Below are 20,253 nucleotides of genomic sequence, written 5' to 3'. Positions count from 1 at the left end.
ATAATAATAATAATAATAATTAAAAAAAATCGAATACTGACGATATATGTAACTTCTACATACAGTGTGAGGGTATGATATATGTACTATCACAAGCTCTCTCTTCTATCAGACCACCACTTAATGATTGTGCAGTTGCTTCAGTTTCTCCTCATGAATCAAGCAACCAATCCTGATAATTCAGGTGATCGATCCTCCTCTTGTATACTCAAATAGCTGCTGTACCCAGCGTTGATGGGTTAGTTTCTGTACAATTGCAGTAGTAATGCCATCTAGTATAGGTGAGTGACAGCAGTGCCAGTTCTGAGCCTGAATAATATGGCAAGGAAAATGCCCGGGGTTCTTTCTGCATCTGGATGGGCCAACATCATTATTTATGACACTATTTGCAAATATGGACGACTTTCCATATCAGATTCAGGTTACCGATAACCTTCGGATGAGTTTGCATCCCCCCCTCTTATCCTAGCTTTCTATCTATGACATACTATGTTATCCTAAATAATAAGCTTTTTCTGCCAAACCTGAAAACAAGACAGCTATCAGGTTTGCAATAAGGAAATAGTTCAAACCCCACTGTCAGCAGTCTTGAAGATGTTTTTTCTATGGTTTCCCATTTTCACACCAGGTCGCTTCTTCCCAGTCCAAGCCCTTTTGTATACCATTATTGCCATACAACCTGTCAGTGTAGGTGTGACTGTAAAAAAAAAATTAAATGTGAAGACACTTTTGTAGCACGGAATAAAAATAAATAGTACCAATATATATATATATAAAACTGCCAGATACATTCACAATAAGTGAAAGAGTTGATGAACAAATCTGTATCACTTTGGGAATGATCACTAAGAATCTCCACCAACTTTCTGTCAACTGGACACTGGAAAAGCTTAATGGAATAAGAAGCAAGACAGAAGTTTGAACATCGGGCAAGTTGGCCATGCGGTTAGGGGCTCGTGGCTGTGAGCTTGCATCCAGGAGATAGTGGGTTTGAATCCCACTATCGGCAGCCCTGAAGATGGTTTTCCGTGGTTTCCCATTTTCACCTTAGTTAAGGCCACGGCCGCTTCCTTCCAACTCCTAGGCCTTTCCTATCCCATCGTCGCCATAAGACCTATCTGTGTTGGTGCGACGTAAAGCCACTAGAAAAAAAAATTTGAACAACATAATTTTAACTACTACTATTATTATTATCATCATCATCGTATGGCAAAAAACAAGTACTGTACATATAGTCAACTGTTTGTTGCTGTGTATCACCACCTTAGTGTCTAGCTCCATAAATTGTTAGCTTGTTGGCCTTTGGTCCAAGGGGTTCAGAGTTCAATTCCCAGCAGGGTAGGTGATTTCAACCTTCATTGGTTATTTTCCCTAGCTCTGGGACTGGGCATTTGTGCCATCTTCAACAGCAGATTTCATCCTAGATAGGGCCAGATCCTCACAGATGTGCAGGTCGCCCATGGTCGTTAACTCTAAAAAGGTTTATCTCGATGAGAAACTTGACTTTTAACAAAGGTACTGAATTGCTCCACATCCTCAGAAGTATTCTACTTCTTAGGATGCCGTCTCCCTCCAAAGGTTGGCAATCCAACTGATTACGACTACCTGTTGAACAGCAGCTCTGAAGATGTTCGTCTGAACCAACAGCATAGGTCCTTGAGCCATGAATTTCCACATCTTCTCCTATCAATGATTAGTTAGAGAAGTTAATAATGTTCACCTCTCATGATGTGTCCAATGTACTGGAGCTTCTCTTTGATGGTTGTCAGAAGTTCTCCAATTTACTCATCCATCTAAGGATTTCCTCACTGGTTTTCTTTCTTATCCATAATATTCTGTACAAGTATATCTCAAAACTCAGCTCTCAAAACTTTAGAAGGGAACAGGGAAAATGCAACAGCACACCAACAAAATGCTGATATTCTGATGGAAAAAAGGGGTCCTCGTGTTGCTGAATGTACTTCTAGCCTCTGCAATTTTCGATGATACTCCTTTCTTAGGACCGTGTTGCTCTAGTTATAATAGAAAGTAAACCTGTGTCCTCATCCTGAGGTGGTGCAGCCCTCCGACCATTCTTAAATTACTGGCAGTACCGGGAATCGAACCACATCCCCAGAGGACGGCAGCTAATAGTGCCAACTGTTATGCTATGGAGGTAGAATCTAATTATACTGAAGCATTTAAATTAAATTTCATTGGTGTAAGATCCTCTTATTCATCAGTAGATAGCTCAGTACATAAGGAGTAGTAGTTATGTTACTGTATTTGCAAGGGAGACTAAAGGTTTCACTGGAAATGAACTACATAGACTAATTGCATATCAAGATAAAAATAACAAGGTCATCAGAGTTTCTGTGTTACTGGTACTACTTTATGGTGTTGAAAGATGGAAGCCTAAGGTTGCAAGCCTTTGCTGTATCGGAAAATGTTAAAGATGCCATGAGAAGACCACGTGGGACACACTCCGCTGTACCAGGGAAACTTGCAAAACTCCAGAAATCATCTTATTTTGGTAACATCCTCCAAAATAACAAAGACAGGGTGATACAACTGATCACGGATGTCAAGACATAAGGGAAACAAGGACATGGGTGGATACGATTATCCTGGAGGCAGAACCTCCAACAGTGGTTCAAAGCCCACAATGCGACACCCCTGATATTAGAAACACAAAATATGAAAAATTACTTCAGGATGGTCACTAATCTTCTGTGAAAAGGCACTAGAACAAGAAGACCAATATGCAAAGGCACAGACAATACAAAAATCAAGAAAAAAGAAAGAAAAGCATGTAAAGAAAAGACTAAGAAAATAAAACAGGGATGATTGTATTCACATTAAAATGTTTATTTACCTACAGATCTAATTCATATTTAAACAGATAGGTTGAATGAAATTCTGCAAATAACCTCACTCCTTGTGGGTGGGGTTAACTTCCAATAAGTAACCAGGGGAACCTGACCCCTACAGAGTGCATCCCCAGGTGGCGGATAAGGGGCCCCTACAGTATGTAGGGCTGTTTGAAATAACCAATACAACCTGCAGACCAACAGGTAGCCCAATTCCTGGGGACTTTAGAATACTGGGACACTCTCTCCAGGGGTCATAAATATGGAGGGCCCTTGCCCTGGGTTAAGGGTGAAGACCTTAACGGCATCTACGGCGGAGAAGATGGGCTTTGGTACGTTGCAGATGGCGGAAGAGGCAACCCATCCTGCTGGGGTGTACAGATGGAACCTACTGCCTTGTAGGACAAGGAAGGCATCCTCAAAGGCTAAGGGAGTAAACCCTGAAAGAAAATCCTCTTATGGATTAGGCCTAGCAAGTCAGCAGGAGAGTATTGAATACTGTACCAGGAAAGCCTATGTCCTGGCCCATATCAATCGAAAGAAACGTTATTTCAGCATAAAATATCCATCCGACGTACGAACATTTAAATAAAGGAATGTTCCAGCAGGTACCAGACTTCACGAGTGCACTAGGCGAAGTCAAGTGACGTCACCTGTCGCCCGAAGCTCACCTCCCCTAGAGATATTTCTCGAAAAGAATTTTCTTTTCGCAAGTTTTTCAACGCCTTAACCAATTTCAACGGGACAAACGCTGAATCGTAGCGGACGTCATAAAAGTTAATCCCTGTGAATTTCGAATTAATCCATCCCATGGTTGTTGAGTTATAATAATTTAAAGTCTAAGGAATTTATACACTCACGGTCACATGGCCAAGAGAAACCACCCCTCCCAGCGCCAGCATATATATGTCAAGGCTAACAAGCAGAGCAGCGCAGTACAAGGACGAGTACACAGATGTGTCGTACAGTATGTTCGCGCAGTCACGGTGAAAGTACTTGCCGTCGCATTTCCAGAACACGAAGTTATATCGCCGACAAAATTATAAAAGACGTCGCACTGTATTTAGTACATCGCATCGCGACTACAGTCTAATTCTAAAGACATTTGAGAATATAATACGAGTGAACTTATTGAAGTGCAAATACCAAATATTTAACGTTCACAGAATATATCATTACGTGTAGACTTGGTTTACTTCTCATGATATTGAACTTCCACAGAAACTAATGTGTAGAATCACCAGAACTCATTTCTTTTCGAGTATTGAACTGTATTTCTTTATTCACGCCATATTAGTATACGACTTACAGTGGTAATCTGGGTGAATACTAAGAACTTTTTCTGAGGTAATATGACGTTATAATAACAAGATAATCAGAAAATAATCCTTAGTGACTTAATGACCGTGTTCAAAGACTGTGATTATAGACTATGATTTGCCTTTTCAAGTGTGAACTGTGTAATTATGGACGTTTCAGTAACGACTTTAAATAGTATTTCATACAGGAAGGACTGTGATTATTCATTTAACGTCTTAAAGTTCAATTATGCCATAAACTGTGTTCAACAGTAAATGACAGTGTCAGTGATAACTACTCGCACTAAGTGAATTTTTTGTGTGCGAAAAATCACCTTAACGAGCTGCAATTCTACACGATCCAGTTCCAGCAATCATCACCTCATCGGGGACGTCAACATGGTGTGTTAAGGGAACATCGCCGATCCTGATTCTCCACGGAACATTCCAGATGTTCATCTTTCAACATTTGTAGCAACATTTCTTTCATTAAGTGAGTAGTAACAAACTGACTAAAATTTTCTCATTATTTTGAACAGTGGAAACTTCAGTGCCGCGTGTTAACAAATATTTCAGAGTTCTCATAGTTTCTCAGAAGTGATTAATTTAATTCAAATTTCATTTTCATATCTCATAGAAAGACTTTGGGCTTTTCAAGTGTGCTATACATCAAGGTTTACAAACTGAAAAACTGAAAACTTTTAACAGAAATTTAATTTCTCATGTCAATTTACAATTACAAGTGTGTGCTCATATTTAGAAAGACTTTAGGTGGAAATCTAATACCTCGTCTTCTCACATATGAAAGACTTTGGAATCAGTGATATTCATTTAATTTTCATGAACAGAATTCAGGAAGATTACGTTCAAATTTTTAATTTCAATGCCAGATTTGAGTCCAATAATCATATTGCAGGGTGAAGAATTAATAAATTGTTAAGAAAATGTTTAACCATCTATTATTCGCTCTGCGAGTCTATCCTACTCTGTATCGGCTCCAAAACCAAGTTCCACTCCCTGAGGTCCTACTCATGCCCTTTCCCCAAAAACTTTTCCTGGTACAATACAGTTGCTTTCAATAAGAAAAAGAGTCTCGGAAAGAAGATTATAAACCGGACTGACACGTCCTCTCAGACAACTGTGAAGTATGATGACCGTAAGGCTGATGATATACGATGTTCTGAAAGGACACCCAAAATAAATAAGAGATTCAAATACCGAATTGGAACTATGAACATTCTATCATTAACTGGAAAGGTAGAAGAACTCCTAGACATGATGGATAGACGAAAAATATCAATATTGAGATTAAGTGAGACCGAATGGATAGGGATTGCAAGTAAGACACTTCATGGAGGATACAAATTATACTGGATTGGACAGGAGAAGGTAGCGAAAAAAAAGTGTTGAATTCTTAATTAACAAAGGGACTGATGTTACAACTGAAGTTATTGTGTCCGTAGGTTCTAGATAATGCATGTACACAAATAAATAATAAAAGAAGAAGAAAAATAATAATAAACATCATCATAAATATTGACATAAAAGTTGAATAAAGAAATAGTAAAATGACGCAGTGGCAGTGAATACGCATCAGAACATGGAAACGTGACGGAAAACTTCCGATACTCAAAATTAAATCAAATGCAAGGGAACACTTACAAGACTAAAAATAACAACTAAGACAGGATTGTGGGACGTGCGGGGGCCCTATGAGGTCCATGGGAATGTATGATGTTATGAGGGAGAAGAGACTTACAATAATACACCCAACAGACAAATAATTATTGAGAAAATGAACATACAATTATAAATGAACAAATAAATGAACTGCGGATTAACCGATACTTGAGACACAAGGGAAACAATTAAGCTCTTCGGTCACGAACAAACTTTGACATAGAGATTCACATTAAAGTTAAATTTACGGAATGAAAGGAGGCAACCTCGAAAGAATCAAAAATTTAATTACGCTATTCAAGAAAGAGTTTTACAGTTACTACAATTACAAAATCCTAATTTAGAAAAGAGGGTTTGCCTCCGAAAACACGTTGCGGATTAGCATAACATCTAAGTTATACAAATGCTCTATTTTGGAAAATGTGGAAAACTAGAGGAAACTCCGGCACATAAGATGAAATTCTACTTAATTACGGAAGTTACATAAGTGGGAAAAGTCTGAAATACAAGAATGCATATAAATTAATATAAGCCAATAACATAGCGTTTACCTTGGCCAGCTGAAGACCCATTGCGGGACGGACACAAAACGGACAAATTAATTTGCACACGCGAGGAGCCACAAACAGGAAATCAAGTGATTACAAATAACCAATAGCAACACTCCAGTTTGCCACATTCACCAATAAAAAATCCTAATATACTGGCCAATAAAAACACTTGTATTTTGGCCAATGACAATGATCGTCTAGAATAATCCTTTCTGCTGAATTCGCATATCAGCGGATATTACAAAACGACAGGAAAGGGCCACTTACACGTGGCACACCCTGCCTCACAAGTCATGTATAACAATCTACATCCCTTTATATCATTTACAGAATAAATCAATTTGAAACAGGAAATGTAAATACCCAGATCTCTTTGAAGATAAATCGTCTTCATAGTCCATTTCTTCATAGGCCTAAATATGTAATAATTTAAAAATAAGAAAGCTACATACAATAATTAGCTTTGCATAAACAGTTCTTTAAATGTTTTTGTTTACCCAACATGATAACCAGACGCATAACAAGGACTTCTGTTGGTTCACTGATTTCCGTTCACTGCTGTTCAACAACGGCCACAGTTATCTACAAAAGTGACAGAATCATTAAAATGTTCATGAAACTGGAGAACACTAAGTACACCGTCACACAAGTGTATGCCCCACAGACAGGCTGCAGTGAGGAAGACAAAGAGAAATTTCGGCAAGACCTGGAAGATACAGTTAATGAGGAAAACATTATTATCGGAGATCTAAACGCACAAGTTGGGGTAGACAGACTGGGGTATGAGAACATCACTGGTCCACATGGATATGGACAAAAGAACCCAGAAGGAGAACAACTATTAGGTCTCTGCAGAAGAAATGATCTTATAATAAAAAATACATTCTTCAAAAAAAAGAGAGTCACAGAGTAACAAAGTACAGTTGGGATGGCCAGTATAGAACATTGATTGACTACGTAATCACGAATAAAGATGGTGGTAGATACATCACAGATTAAATGATATCCCTAGTGAAAGCATGAACAGTGACCACAGATTGCTGGTAGTAGACTTCAAACATAAGACTAATGAAACGCCGAAAATTATTAAGAAAAAAACCAAGGGTTAAAACTTGGAAGTTGCAAGAAGTCCAAATAAAGGAAGAATACAAACTAAGGATTCAACAGAGTCTGCCGAAGGGTGAAGTAACCAATGTCAATGAAGAGAGGAAATCTTTCAGACACCTTTGTGGGAGAAGCCAAAAACCTATGTGAAGTTACAAGTTCCATCAAAAGAAAAAAGGAGACGCCATGGTGGAATGATAGAGTGAAAACAGCAGTGAAAGAAAGAAACCAAATAAAGAAGGCACTGGACAAGGAAAAACAAAAACAGGGACAAGAACGCAATGAACAAGAAATACAAAGACTCCAAGGAGTATACAGGAACAAGAAACGCTGTAAAGAACATTGTAAAGGAAGAAAAAGAGAAGAAATGGAATGAGTTTGCAGACAAACTGGAAGAGGACAGTAGAGGAAATATGAAATTGCTATATAGAATAGTGAAAAACAAGTGAAGAGATCAAGAGACCATAAAAGCAATAGAATGTGATAATGGAACTCTGGCACAAGAAGAGGGAGAAATTACTACTACTACTACTACTACTACGTTTTCATTCCTCCCCTGCAGGGGGAGGCGGGCCTCCTAGACGGTGACGCCGTCTCTCAGGCCGGGAAATTTGTTACGGTGAAGATGTGCGGAGAAGGTGAGGGGGTGGGCGGCCGTGGCCTATACTACAAACTGTCCCAGCATTCGCCTTAGTGCAGGAGAATGGAAAACCACGGAAAACCATTCTCAGGACAGCCGACGGGTGGGGCCAGGCGTGAAGTCCGGCACTGTGCCCCAGACCCTCTGCTCGGTATGCCGGTCAGAGTACAGAGCATATGGGACAACAATCCACTCTGAATCTACCGACAGAGAAATTAAAAAGGAGTAAATTGATGTTTAAAAACAATCAAGCCCACCCAGTGGCCATGATCGTTAATGCATCAAGTCTATATGGACTGACATCATATTAGTCTGTTCTGAGCCCCTGCGGTCGAAAAAATCTTCACCATCAGAATGTTGGCCGGCGGGGTAGAAGGTGGTGGTATACAATTACTATTCACTAGATTATGTGCCCAAAAGCCTAGGTTGAATTCCAAACCTCTCCGCAGTGTTCATATGGAGTGAGGGCAAATGATGCTGTTGATGGCAATTAATCTATCATGTGGAGACAATAAGCCTTAAACAGAACCCTTGGTGCTATTCAACATGACAGGAGTAGGCTATGTGCAGGCACAAGGTTTAACCCTCTCCCTTCCTACTATTATGTATCACATCATTCATTTCATCTCAATAAGTCCTCTGATGAGGTTAAAGCCACGGAGGTCATCCAGTCATAAAACCTCAATACGAAAATTCATCTCACTTCATGCTCAACATCGTAGAGAAACGGGACAAGGGATGGACATATATTGTTTAAAGGCAATCCTACCCTGTTATAGCGAATTAAATGTACAGCTGTGTAAATTGTTAATGAAACATGTCAATTTAATTGCATTCATTTGTAATGTCTTGAAAATAATACAACAACCTTTAAATGTGGAAAACTTCTGAACTTCAATAGAGAAAAAATTGGTCGAGAGGCAAAGTGTTCACCAATTTTGGTCAAATGTTCCACATTTCAGGTGTCTATGTCCACTTTTTCAGCATAGTCATCTGGGTATCCTACATTATCTAGCATATTAAAAAACTGGTAAATGCCAACTTACTTTTGTTGAGCACATCTCGTAATTTCTTGAGATAATCGTTTCATATTGGAGCCTCCTTTGGGTTCCTGAGATAACACTTGCAGGAGGACTTGGCTGTACACGTACGTGTGTTGACCATGGCATACCATTTTCTAGACAGAAAGGAGGTCACTGTGACAATACATCCCAAGTTACAGGCAGGTACCACTCATGTATATACTACATATACTCACAGCACACTCCTCAATACTGCTCTGCCAATCATCTGTGTTCTGAAGAAAGCTTGTTATTGTTGTTTTCAAAACACGAGAAAATACTTCAATCTGCTGAGCAGCAGTAGAGATGCTCGTGATTTCACCTTGAAACCCTGCATCTGAGATAAGCTAAAAGCATAACCCACAAGAAGAAAATTAATAATAATGAGCTATCTTGAATACTACACTCAAGTCATAGAAATATAAGCAGCAATTTAACAGGTAAACAAGAATGTTTTACCTAAGCTGCTCCCCATCTTTTTCTTATGCATATATATTTTGCGCACGGTAGCTTTCTTACTTGAGCATTTATCAATTTATAAAAATCAAGCACTGATCAGAAACATAGACATCATCATACCACCTTAACCCTTTGAGTACTGTCTGAAACTTCATAGTTCTGTGCTAACAGTGCTGAGTCCATCTCCTTAAAATTGTAGTGTTTTGATAAACATTCATAGACCTAATTGGATGTCTAGGTGCAAAACCAGATGCTACAATTGAGGTAAATTTTACTTTTACAGGGAGCATATTTTTAAAGAAAGCTTCTCCAGAAACTGACAGGGACTTCAAAAATGCAAAAAAAAAAAAAAAAAAAAACGGTATGTTTATACATTCTCACTAGCAAGAACTCACCATAGTAACTAAATAATTAAGCCTAAATATTGGAAATATTTGTTTTTACCTCCCAACAATTAGCTATTTCTTGCAGATGTGATTGATGTGAACTACTACTTCTGCCACTTTTCCTACACACTAGTGGGGTCATGGGTTCTAACTGACAACGAGTACAGCAGAACCCCGATAATTCAAAATCGGTTAATTCAAAATCCCTCCTAATTCGAAGAAGCTCTCGTTCCCGGAAACATGAGATACAGTTTTGCATGTTATTTCAATTGTTTAATTCGAAATACGGATAATTCGTAATTCGAAGTACAATGTCGGCCCCATTACCAAAATTCAGACTTTTAATTCGAAACTGCCTTTACATTTTAAAACAATAGTATGTTACAGAGTAATTTCAACTCGAAATTTATCTGCTCCGCGCCATAATAGAACGCACGTTCCGGAACGTAGAGGGGTAGCTTTCCACTCTTACACTCACTTCGGCGGGACTACAGTGCGCTTCATGATTGCTAAGTTGAATGAAATTGGAATTCTTTTGTATTCAACCTTTTAAAGAACGCAGTAATATCACGCAACACGCAGTGTGCGGGAAAATAGAATCTGTGAACACTGGCGATGCCGACAGTTGACGGAAAAAACGTAGCTCATATAATAAATTCGTAGGCACCGAACAATATTGTCATTGCCGGTGAAACTGCATTGCTTTATTTTAATGCGAGCCCAAACGGTCTTGTGGTTTTAAAGGAGAAATTGCCAGCCGGGAAATCGTACAAGGGTGAGGGATGGGGGTCATAGTAGTGCGTTGCAATGCACATTGAAGCGAGATACTTTATCCCCTAGTCATAGGAAAGTTCGATAAGACACAATGTTTTAAGGATGTCGGGCACTTTATACGCCAGTACAAAACATCTAAAAATGCAAACAGTACAGAAATCCAAAAAATAATGCATTTGCACAGGGGAACCAGCATAATTTATCCTCGTCTTTGAATTGTGCAATTTTTTTTCTTTCGTTGTGTGAGGTTATGTTTGTCAGTGATTTATTCAAGTGCATTATTTGAACACTGTAAATGCACCTTGTTGGATACATTTCGGAAATAAGTTTTTTCCATGGCATTTGAAAGGTTTAAACTGTGATTGCATGTATTAAGGGGTCTTAGAATACTTTGTGACATGGCAAGTGTTTACATTTCTGAAGTACGAGAGAAATGCCATGGCGGGAAATCGTACAAGGATAGAGTCATAGGAAAGTTTGATTTTAAGGGCATCGGGTACTTTCTGTGTAAATACAATGCATCTAAAATGCATACAGTATAGTAATCTAATTAATAAAGCACTTGCACATGGGAGACAGCATAGATTTCTCCTCGTCTTTGAATTGTGCTTTTTTTCTTTCTTTCGTTGTGTGAGGTTATGTTTACCAGTGAGATATCCGAGTGCATTATTTGAATACTGTAAATGCACCTTCTTGGATACATTTTGGAAATAGTTCTTTTTTCATGCCATTTGAAAGGTATAAACTGTGAATCAAGGTTAACTGCATGCAGTAACGGGCCTTAGAATATTTTGTAACGCAGCACGGGTTGGTACTTCTGCATTGTGAATTGGCGGTTAATTCGAAGTCCGATTTTTGAGTCCCAGCGACTTCGAATTAACGAAGTTTTATTGTAATTCATATGTAGACTTGGCCCTCTTTTATGGCTGCATGTCCTTCCTGACCCCAACCCTAAGTGGAGGGATGTATTCTGTGTTCTGTAGTGGGTACAGCGACTGTGGTGTGTTGTGTGAATATAAAGGGGAAGGTGTCGGGACAAACTCAAACACCGGTCCTCTAATCAGGGGAATTAACAAGAGGGGGCTGAAATTCGCCATGACTCAGGGAATCAAACCCAGGAGCATCTAAACCAAAAGCCTTGATGCTGAACCATTCAGCCATGGAGCCAAACTTCAAATGTAGTTTCAACCTCAAAGGATGTGAGCGGGCTATACTCCTGGCTGACTGACACTCTCTTGGTTTAGCATGTGAACGACTGGCGACAAGCAGCAGCGACGCTGCCATTCGGGCTAATCTGAAGTTCCTGGTCAGTACTACTTGCCTGTTTATTGCAACTTCATTCCTAAGATGAAAAAAAGTACCACCAAATTAGAAACAATAGAAAGTGTTACCATCTCCAAGGAAATCAGTAGTCCTAGGAAATATACAGGCGCATATCTTCCAGCATTAATGGGAAATAATAATCAACAGAAGCAATCTATAACCATCAGAAAAAAAAAAAGAAAAAATTCATGAAACAAACTCAGTGCTAAATAACAACACTGGTCAACAATGGTTTCGTTAAATGATTTCAGCTGTTGATTATGTATTCCCTTTTGCTGATTCCAAAGATGTAGCCAGAATTTTTCCATCATCCAACATTAAAAAAAAAAAAAAAAAAAAATTAATTGTTTCTTATTTATTAGCATTTGTGGTATATAAAAATACTGATTAGAAGGAGTATTTGACTTCTATATTTTATTCCACTGTGTCAACAACTGACTTACAATGTCTGGTGATTGTTGCCTGTGATTTCAGGAATGACAACTATTATATTTCCCTAACAAAACTGTAATTTTAAGGTTCTAATTATCAGATGATACTAGAAAGAAGGTAATCCTGTGTTCTCCTCAGTTGTCAATTGAAGTGCATAATACCGTATCTAATAGTGCGTTATAAGGAGTAAGGAGTAGTACAGTAAAAGTCCGTTATAGCGAGTACGGCATATAACGAGAACTCCGTTACAGCGGCGACTTTTTTCTGTCCCTTCAAAATTCCGATATTAAACTGTGGATGGTCCTTCGGTTATAGCGAGAACCCTATCACTGACGCATCCGTTATTACGAGCGATTAAGCACGCGCGATTTTTTCCGTTACCGATATTTATGCACCCTAGCGATGCTGGGGCTGTACCTTAATTAAGGCCACGGCCGCTTCCTTCCCACTCCTAGCCCTTTCCTGTCCCATCGTCGCCATAAAACCTATCTGTGTCAGTGCGATGTAAAGCCAATAGCAATAGCACCCTAGCGATGATATTGCATGCGATCGATTACCTTCGGCATCGGATCCTCGCTATGTGCACTAGCGATTTCTCTCGTCGACTTTTGAAGGCGATGTTGGAGTTGATTAGCAATACCCGTCGACAGCTGTTCCAGTAAATAATATATAAATTCTTTCAAGGTCCTATTCAATACAATGACGTTTCATTGTGCTTTAATCACATGTCAAATAGTCAAATGGTACTAGTTTCGGCATCTATGTGCCATCATCAGCCTTGAGTACAATTTAAAACAAGATATATATTCCTAAAACATCTAAAACACATTTTAACTCATTATAAAATAACATGCAATTATTGTGGTGATACATGAAATACGATAAAATTATGATACAATTGGTGTGATATAAAATTCTTAAAATTCCGGCTGTTCGTTACATAATTCAGTCTGTGTGCATCCGGGAGAAGTGAATTTTTGCAGTTGTATGCTGTCTATGTGAATGACATTTGTTCCTTTAGATATTAGGTGGTTCCAGGGAAATTTACTTTGATCATATAAGATCGTGATGTAATTAGAGATGAATTCCCACTTCAATTTGAACCTGAAGGAGAAAATAGCCAAGTTAGACGTTGGAAGCAATGTATGGAAGTTACTAGAAACATTAGAATCGTTGAATGATGATTGACTCACCTTGAGCAGCATGTAAACGTGTTGTTACACAGACGGAGCCGGACGAAGTGTGTGGGCAACAGTAAAGGAGGCGAGGGGAAGGAAGGAGGCGGAGCACTTGCGGGGGAATGGAACTAAGGCGGGGCGGAAGGATGGGGTAGTGGGGGTAATTGACAGGAGTGTGTATTCCGGATTACTTGGAAAATCGAACTGTTTTTCAATAGTTTGGTATTTTTAAGCCAATCGATTAAAAGATCAAAAAGGATTAAATCACAATAAAACGTCATTGTATTGAATAGGTGGACCTTGAAAGAATTTATATATTATTTACTGTAATCCCACTTCAATACGGAACCAATGAAATTCATAACTATAAGCGACAGCTGTTCCGTAAAGAAAATTCGAAATGAAAGAGAGCATATTTTCATAATAAATGCGAAAATAACTTGTCCAATAACGGTTGTTAACTTGTTAAAAATTAAGGCTGACTAAACGACCGCTTAATTTTGAGGCTAAATACTGCACTTAAGTGCATTTTTTCAAAATGGCGCCCGGTAATGACGACGTAGTGTTTTATCCTCCGAGTAAATTAACCGTAAAAAGTGCGGAAAATGTCGAAGATTAGTGAAAAAAGGAATGTTGTGTGATTCATGTAATCGATGGTGGCATTATAAGTGCGGAAATTGCCCTAGAGACGTAAAAACTAATGAAAATGTTGACTGGATTTGTGAGTAGTGTGTTCGGAATGTTATAGTTGGCGACGGCATTAACGATGAAGCACTGAAAACAATCGATGAGGAATATAAAAGTGCATTAGAAATTATAAACATTCTACAAAAGGACAATGAGGCTCTTAAAGTTGAAAATCAAGAATTAAAAGAAAGACTGCGATCGCTAGAATTTGGGAATGACCGTTCTTCAAGTGATATACCGGTACCAGTAACAAACTCGAGCACGTGGTGTCAAGTAGTTCGTGGATGGCCGGCTAAGAAGAAATCTACAACTGAATTTCCGGAAATAAACATCAGAAATAGGTTTTCTGCCCTAAATAATCATCGCGATCCGCTGCCGTTGCCGTGCCAAGGTTAAAATTTAGGCCTAGATTTCAGATTCAAGACCCAGTTAGGCCTAAATCAACAAAGGTAGCTGTGTTTGGTGATAGCCAAGGAAGGGGAATTGCGGGAGTGATTAACGACGAGAATATAGCAGCAACCGGAGAAATATATCCAGGAGCTTCTATCAGCAGTGCCCTGGAAAACGTAGAAGCAGCAACTAGGAACTTCGGGAGCGGCGATGCAGTGCTTATCATCGGTGGGACGAACGACGTAGCTCACGACGACGCCAAGAATGTAAGATCACAACTTAATCATACACTAGGGAAGCTGACCCACACTAACGTCTTTGTAGTGAACGTGCCCAACAAGAATGATCTGAGTAGAGACTCGTGTGTAAACATTGAAGTGGACAAGGTCAATACAGATATTGTTAAAATTTGTAAACATTTTCGGAATACTCAGGTTATTGAATGCAGCAGTTTTGAGAGATACTGTTATACAAAACAGGGCCTCCATCTAAACAATTCAGGTAAACGAAAGATAGCAAATATTGTTCTAGATTTTATTAATCTTAAGATATGTACTGTAAAACAGGCAACTCCCTTGAGTTATAATACTGACCAGGAAAACTAGTAGAAAGAGCCAGCTGTACTTTAAGCTGGCTCAGTCAACTAGAAAATTAAACTCAGGAAAGTAAGGAATTTCAAGTTACCCAATTGCAACAGTCAAGTTTTAGGGAGGAAGGGGGTCTGAGATTGCTCTTGGTAAACTGTCAAAGTGTAGTAAATAAACAATTAAAATTCAGTACATTGATGGAATCTTATGAGACTGATGTGGTGATAGGAGTGGAATCGTGGTTGAGAGAAGGGGTGGGTAATAGAGAAGTATTTCCAGAAGGGTATACAGTCTATTGTAGAGACCGAGGAGATAAAAAGGGAGGGGGGGGGGGGTGTTTATTCTGGTGAAGGAAATTTATTGTTCACATGAATGGTTTACCGATGAAAGGGATGAAATATTAGGGATAAAATTAGTTTGTGATAATATGAAGGAGGTGGGAATTATAGGAACATACAGGCCTGGAAGAGAGGAAAGAGACATGGAAATATTTGAGAAAATAATAGAGTATACTCATAAAAACAATAATAATGATATGGTAATAATTGGGGGAGATCTAAATTTGCCTGAAGTTGAATGGAATGGAGCTGCAAGTGAAGCCCATGAACAGAAACTGGCAAATAAGTTAATTTGGGAGGGAGGATTTACACAAGTAGTACAAGAACCGACTCGTCTCAATAACTTACTAGATGAATTCTTGGTTAAACCATGGGAAATTGTTGATAAAACTGAGGTAATTGAAGGAATAGGAGACCATAAGGCTGTAATAATGGATGTAGGACTCGTACCAAAAAGGCTTAATAAGAGGGTTACACAAGACAAGAAATTGTACAGAAAAACTAAAGTTGATGAATTTGGGACTTACCTTAAATCACAATTCAGTTGTTGGATAAGTGAAGGGAGTAATGTGGATACACTTTGGGCTAAATTTAAAGGAATCATTTGGGAAGGAGAGAAGAGATCCGTACCTGTGAAGAAGGGTAAAATGACCTCAGACCCTGTTTATTATACAAGAGAAATAAGAAAATTAAAAAGAAAATGTAGAATAGTAAACAAGAAAATCAAAGAGGGTAGGGAGAGTAGAGAAACTAGAAAACAGCTAATGAGGGAACTGAATAGAGTGAAAAAGGAAGCAAAAGGGAATTATATGAATGGCATACTTTAAGAGGGTAATGACCACAAAGGGAAATGGAAAAAGCTGTATTCATATATCAGGAATCAAAAAGGAAAAGGAATCCAAATTCCTACAATGGTGGGAGAAGGGGGTGAACACTATTTAACAGATACTGAGAAAGCAAACCTATTTAGCAGGGAATTCAGAGATTCAGTAGATGACTGTCAGGAGTTGGAAACCGAAACAGAAGATAGAGAGGGAGAGAGACAGAGGGAAACAACAAGCTTCTCATTCACAAATGAAGATATTCTCAGAGAAATTCAACTGCTTCAGCAAGGAAAAGCAGCAGGAAGTGATCAAATTACTGGGGAGGTATTAAAGACAATGGGGTGGTACATAGTGCCTTATTTAAAATTTCTCTTTGACTATGTCATAAATAATAATGTAATACCAAAGGAATTGAAGTAATCTATAATAATACCAATTTATAAAGGAAAGGGTGATAAAAGGAAACCAGAGAACTACAGACCAATCAGCCTGACCAGTATAGTTTGTAAAATACTGGAGAGTTTAATATCAAAGTTCATCAGAGGGATATGTGATGATAAAAACTGGTTCATGAGGAGCCAGTATGGATTTCGAAAGAAATTTTCTTGTGAGGCACAACTGGTGGAATTTCAGCAGGACATATCAGATCAATTGGATTCAGGAGGTCGGTTAGATTGCATAGCCATAGATCTTTCCAAAGCCTTTGATGGAGTGGAACATGGAATATTATTAAAGAAATTGGAGGTAATAGGATTGGATGTAAGGGTTACACGTTGGATAAAAACATTTCTAAATTCAAGGGTTCAGAAAGTAGGAAATGATGTATCGCAGGAGAGAAAGTTTGGAAGGGAATTGCACAGGGTAGTATAACCGGTCCGTTACTTTTCTTAATATATGCAAATGATTTAGGGAACAATATAACATCAAAAATAAGATTGTATGCAGATGACATAATTGTTTATAGGGAAATAAACAACATTGAGGTTTGTTCAGAATTACAAAGGGACCTTGAAAGAACCCAACAATGGGTTGAAGAAAATAATATGAAGGTTAATGGAGGCAAATCAATTTTTTTACCACTTTTACAAACAGGAGCTTTAAAACTGAATTTGAATATACTTTGAATGAGGTAGTTATCCCAAAAGTGGCAAGAGCAAATACTTAGGTGTGAGATTTGAATGTAATTTGCACTGGAAGGGTCATGTTGATGACATTATTGGGAAAGCATACAGATCGTTACATGTCATAAAGAGGCTACTTAAAGGATGCAACAAAGAGTTAAAAGAAAAAAGTTACTTGAGTATGGTTCGTCCATTATTGGAATATGCAAACAGTGTTTGGGATCCTCACCAAGAATACCTAATAAAAGAAATAGATAGTGTGCAGAGGAAAGCACCAAGATTTGTAACAGGGGATTTCAGGAGAAAGAGTAGTGTATCAGAAATGTTAAAGGAACTTGGGTGGGAAACTTTAAGTGAGAGAAGGGAGAAAACTAGACTTACAGGATTATATAGAGCCTATACAGGGGAAGAAACATGGGGAGATATCCGTGAGAGGCTTCAGTTGGAAAATAATTATATTGGCAGGACTGACCACAAATATAAAATTAGAAGGAATTTTAGCAGAAGCGAATGGGGTAAATTTTCATTCATTGGGAAGGGTGTGAAGGAGTGGAACAGTTTACCAGGGGTTGTGTTTGATCCTTTTCCAAAATCTGTACAGATATTCAAGAAGAGAATAAACAGCAACAGAGAAAATAAATGAAATGTTAGAGGGCATTCAACCAGTGCAGGTTAATGTAAATAAGAAATGTGTGTGAATAAATTAATTCCATCCCCTGGTCTAAGGAGTTTGGACAGCCAAAGTAGGGGACTGCCTGTAGGGGTGAAGTACAGTGGGGACTTCGAGGGCACTGGGACCGCTACGGTAGCTGTTTAGGGCCTTCAGGAACTCTGAAAAGTGGTGGCAAAAGGGGCTCTGGTTAAGACGCAGCAGGTCGTTATGCTACTTAGGTTCCAGAATGGGTAAAAAAAAAACTAATAATAATAATAATAAATAAGTACATAATGCAATGTAAATTTTAATCTTATACCAGTTGTATAGTATCATTTGAAGTAATTCCACATACTGTATATCAGTTGACTATATTTGTAAGTAGTACAGGAGATATTACAAGTAGAATTTTGTAAACAATATAAATTTATTAAGGATGAGCTGTGTGTTTAATAGAAAAAATTGTTAGCGTAAATTGTATAATATCGTATTATAGGAAAATTTTCTTCTCTTGTTAATTTAATATTCAGTGCTTGACAATAATGTATTTTAGTGTACCATTTGCCACCGAGGTAGACACCTCATTTGCAAATAAAGAGAATATGATTTGATTTGAAGAATGGGATACACCTCGAGATATGGCAGAGTGCTTAATTGATTTCAGAGGTTAGTTTATATTTTGTCACGTCTGGTTAAGTTACGGAAAGGCTATTACGAAAATTTATAGCGAGAAAGTTATAATTTCTCTACTGGCGCTTGAAGTGTGTTTTCATCATACGTATAGCACGGTTAAGTTAGATAAGTGACGCTGTTTGAATAAGAAAACTGAAACGTTTGCAACAAAATGCGATCGATCATCTTCGGTACAGTATATTTTTCTCACTTTGTGCATTTGCGAGCTCTCTCGTTGACATTCAAAGGCGATGTTGGAGTTGATTAGTAATATCCGTCGACTGCTGTTCTCTAAAGAAAATGCGAAATGAAAGAGGATAACACATTTTTGTAATAAATGAGCAAATAACGTGGCCGATAGCAGTTGTTAACTCGTTAAAAATAAAGACTGAAGTAAACGATATCTTAATGTTATATACAAAAATTAAGTAAGAATGTGATATACCTCAAGGTATGGCATAGTACATCACTGATTTCAGAGGATATTTCATATCTTCTCGCGTCTAGTTAAGGCTATTTACATGTAAATTTTTCGCGAGGAGGTTATTTCTCTACATGCGTTTCAAATATGTTTTCATGATACATATACAGTTAGGTTAGGTGACGCTGTTTGAAGAAGAAAGCTGAGGTGTTTGCCACAGAAATCTCTGGAGTGAAATCGTATTTCTCCGAATCCAAGACTGTTTTTCTCAGAATCTCATGCGAAAACTGAAGGGTTGTTGCATTCGCGGCCTAACAGTAAGTTAATGGATACCACCGGCAACTACTGCGGTAACCATGCTGCTTCTTTTCACACGCACACAGAAATCGTTGACAAACGACCGCCTCTTTACTATACATCGCTAGCCGCGACATCCGGTTGTACAGTGCCTGTGTGTTTCTCAAATCTGCAGAATGGCATCAAAACATGCGACCCTTTGAATTCTTAGAAAAGCCATGGCTACTCAGTGGCAGAGTTATTGTACATGGCGCTTAGTAAAATTAAGATTAACAGACAGCAGGAATATTTTCGTGATGGATAGTCATATTATAAAGATAGGCCTACGTGGAAAAGGTATTGCCGGCAAATTTTCAACGGGTTCTCGTCGATATTTTGATGCCAATTTAAAGTTAATGGTTATTAAAGACTTGGAAATGTAGAATAAAGGTGCTGCCACAAGAAAATACAGCATAGGCCTAACTAAAGCCAATATTTGGCGTTAGCGTGAAGACAAAGAGCTAAAAAAAAATGTGCGTACTGGTACTGT

The 20,253-nt window shown here is 38.4% G+C and overlaps 1 protein-coding gene across 2 annotated transcripts in view; it reads right to left on the bottom strand.

Moving 5' to 3' along the window:
* The window catches only part of TH1 (negative elongation factor complex member TH1), a 142,283-nt gene that overhangs the window by 88,385 nt on the left and 33,645 nt on the right, over positions 1–20,253 (bottom strand). For both annotated transcript variants that reach the window (XM_067147054.2, XM_067147053.2), the window contains 2 exons: positions 9,381–9,530; positions 9,169–9,299 (listed from right to left, as the gene is read on the bottom strand). In XM_067147054.2, the coding sequence (XP_067003155.1) occupies positions 9,169–9,299; positions 9,381–9,530 (281 nt within the window). The remainder of the gene's footprint in view (positions 1–9,168; positions 9,300–9,380; positions 9,531–20,253) is intronic.

The sequence above is a fragment of the Anabrus simplex genome, chromosome 5 (genome assembly GCF_040414725.1).
Source record: "Anabrus simplex isolate iqAnaSimp1 chromosome 5, ASM4041472v1, whole genome shotgun sequence".
Classification (NCBI taxonomy): Eukaryota; Metazoa; Arthropoda; class Insecta; order Orthoptera; family Tettigoniidae; genus Anabrus; species Anabrus simplex.
Note: the sequence above shows the minus strand (reverse complement) of the source record. Positions and strands in the feature narration are given on the sequence as shown.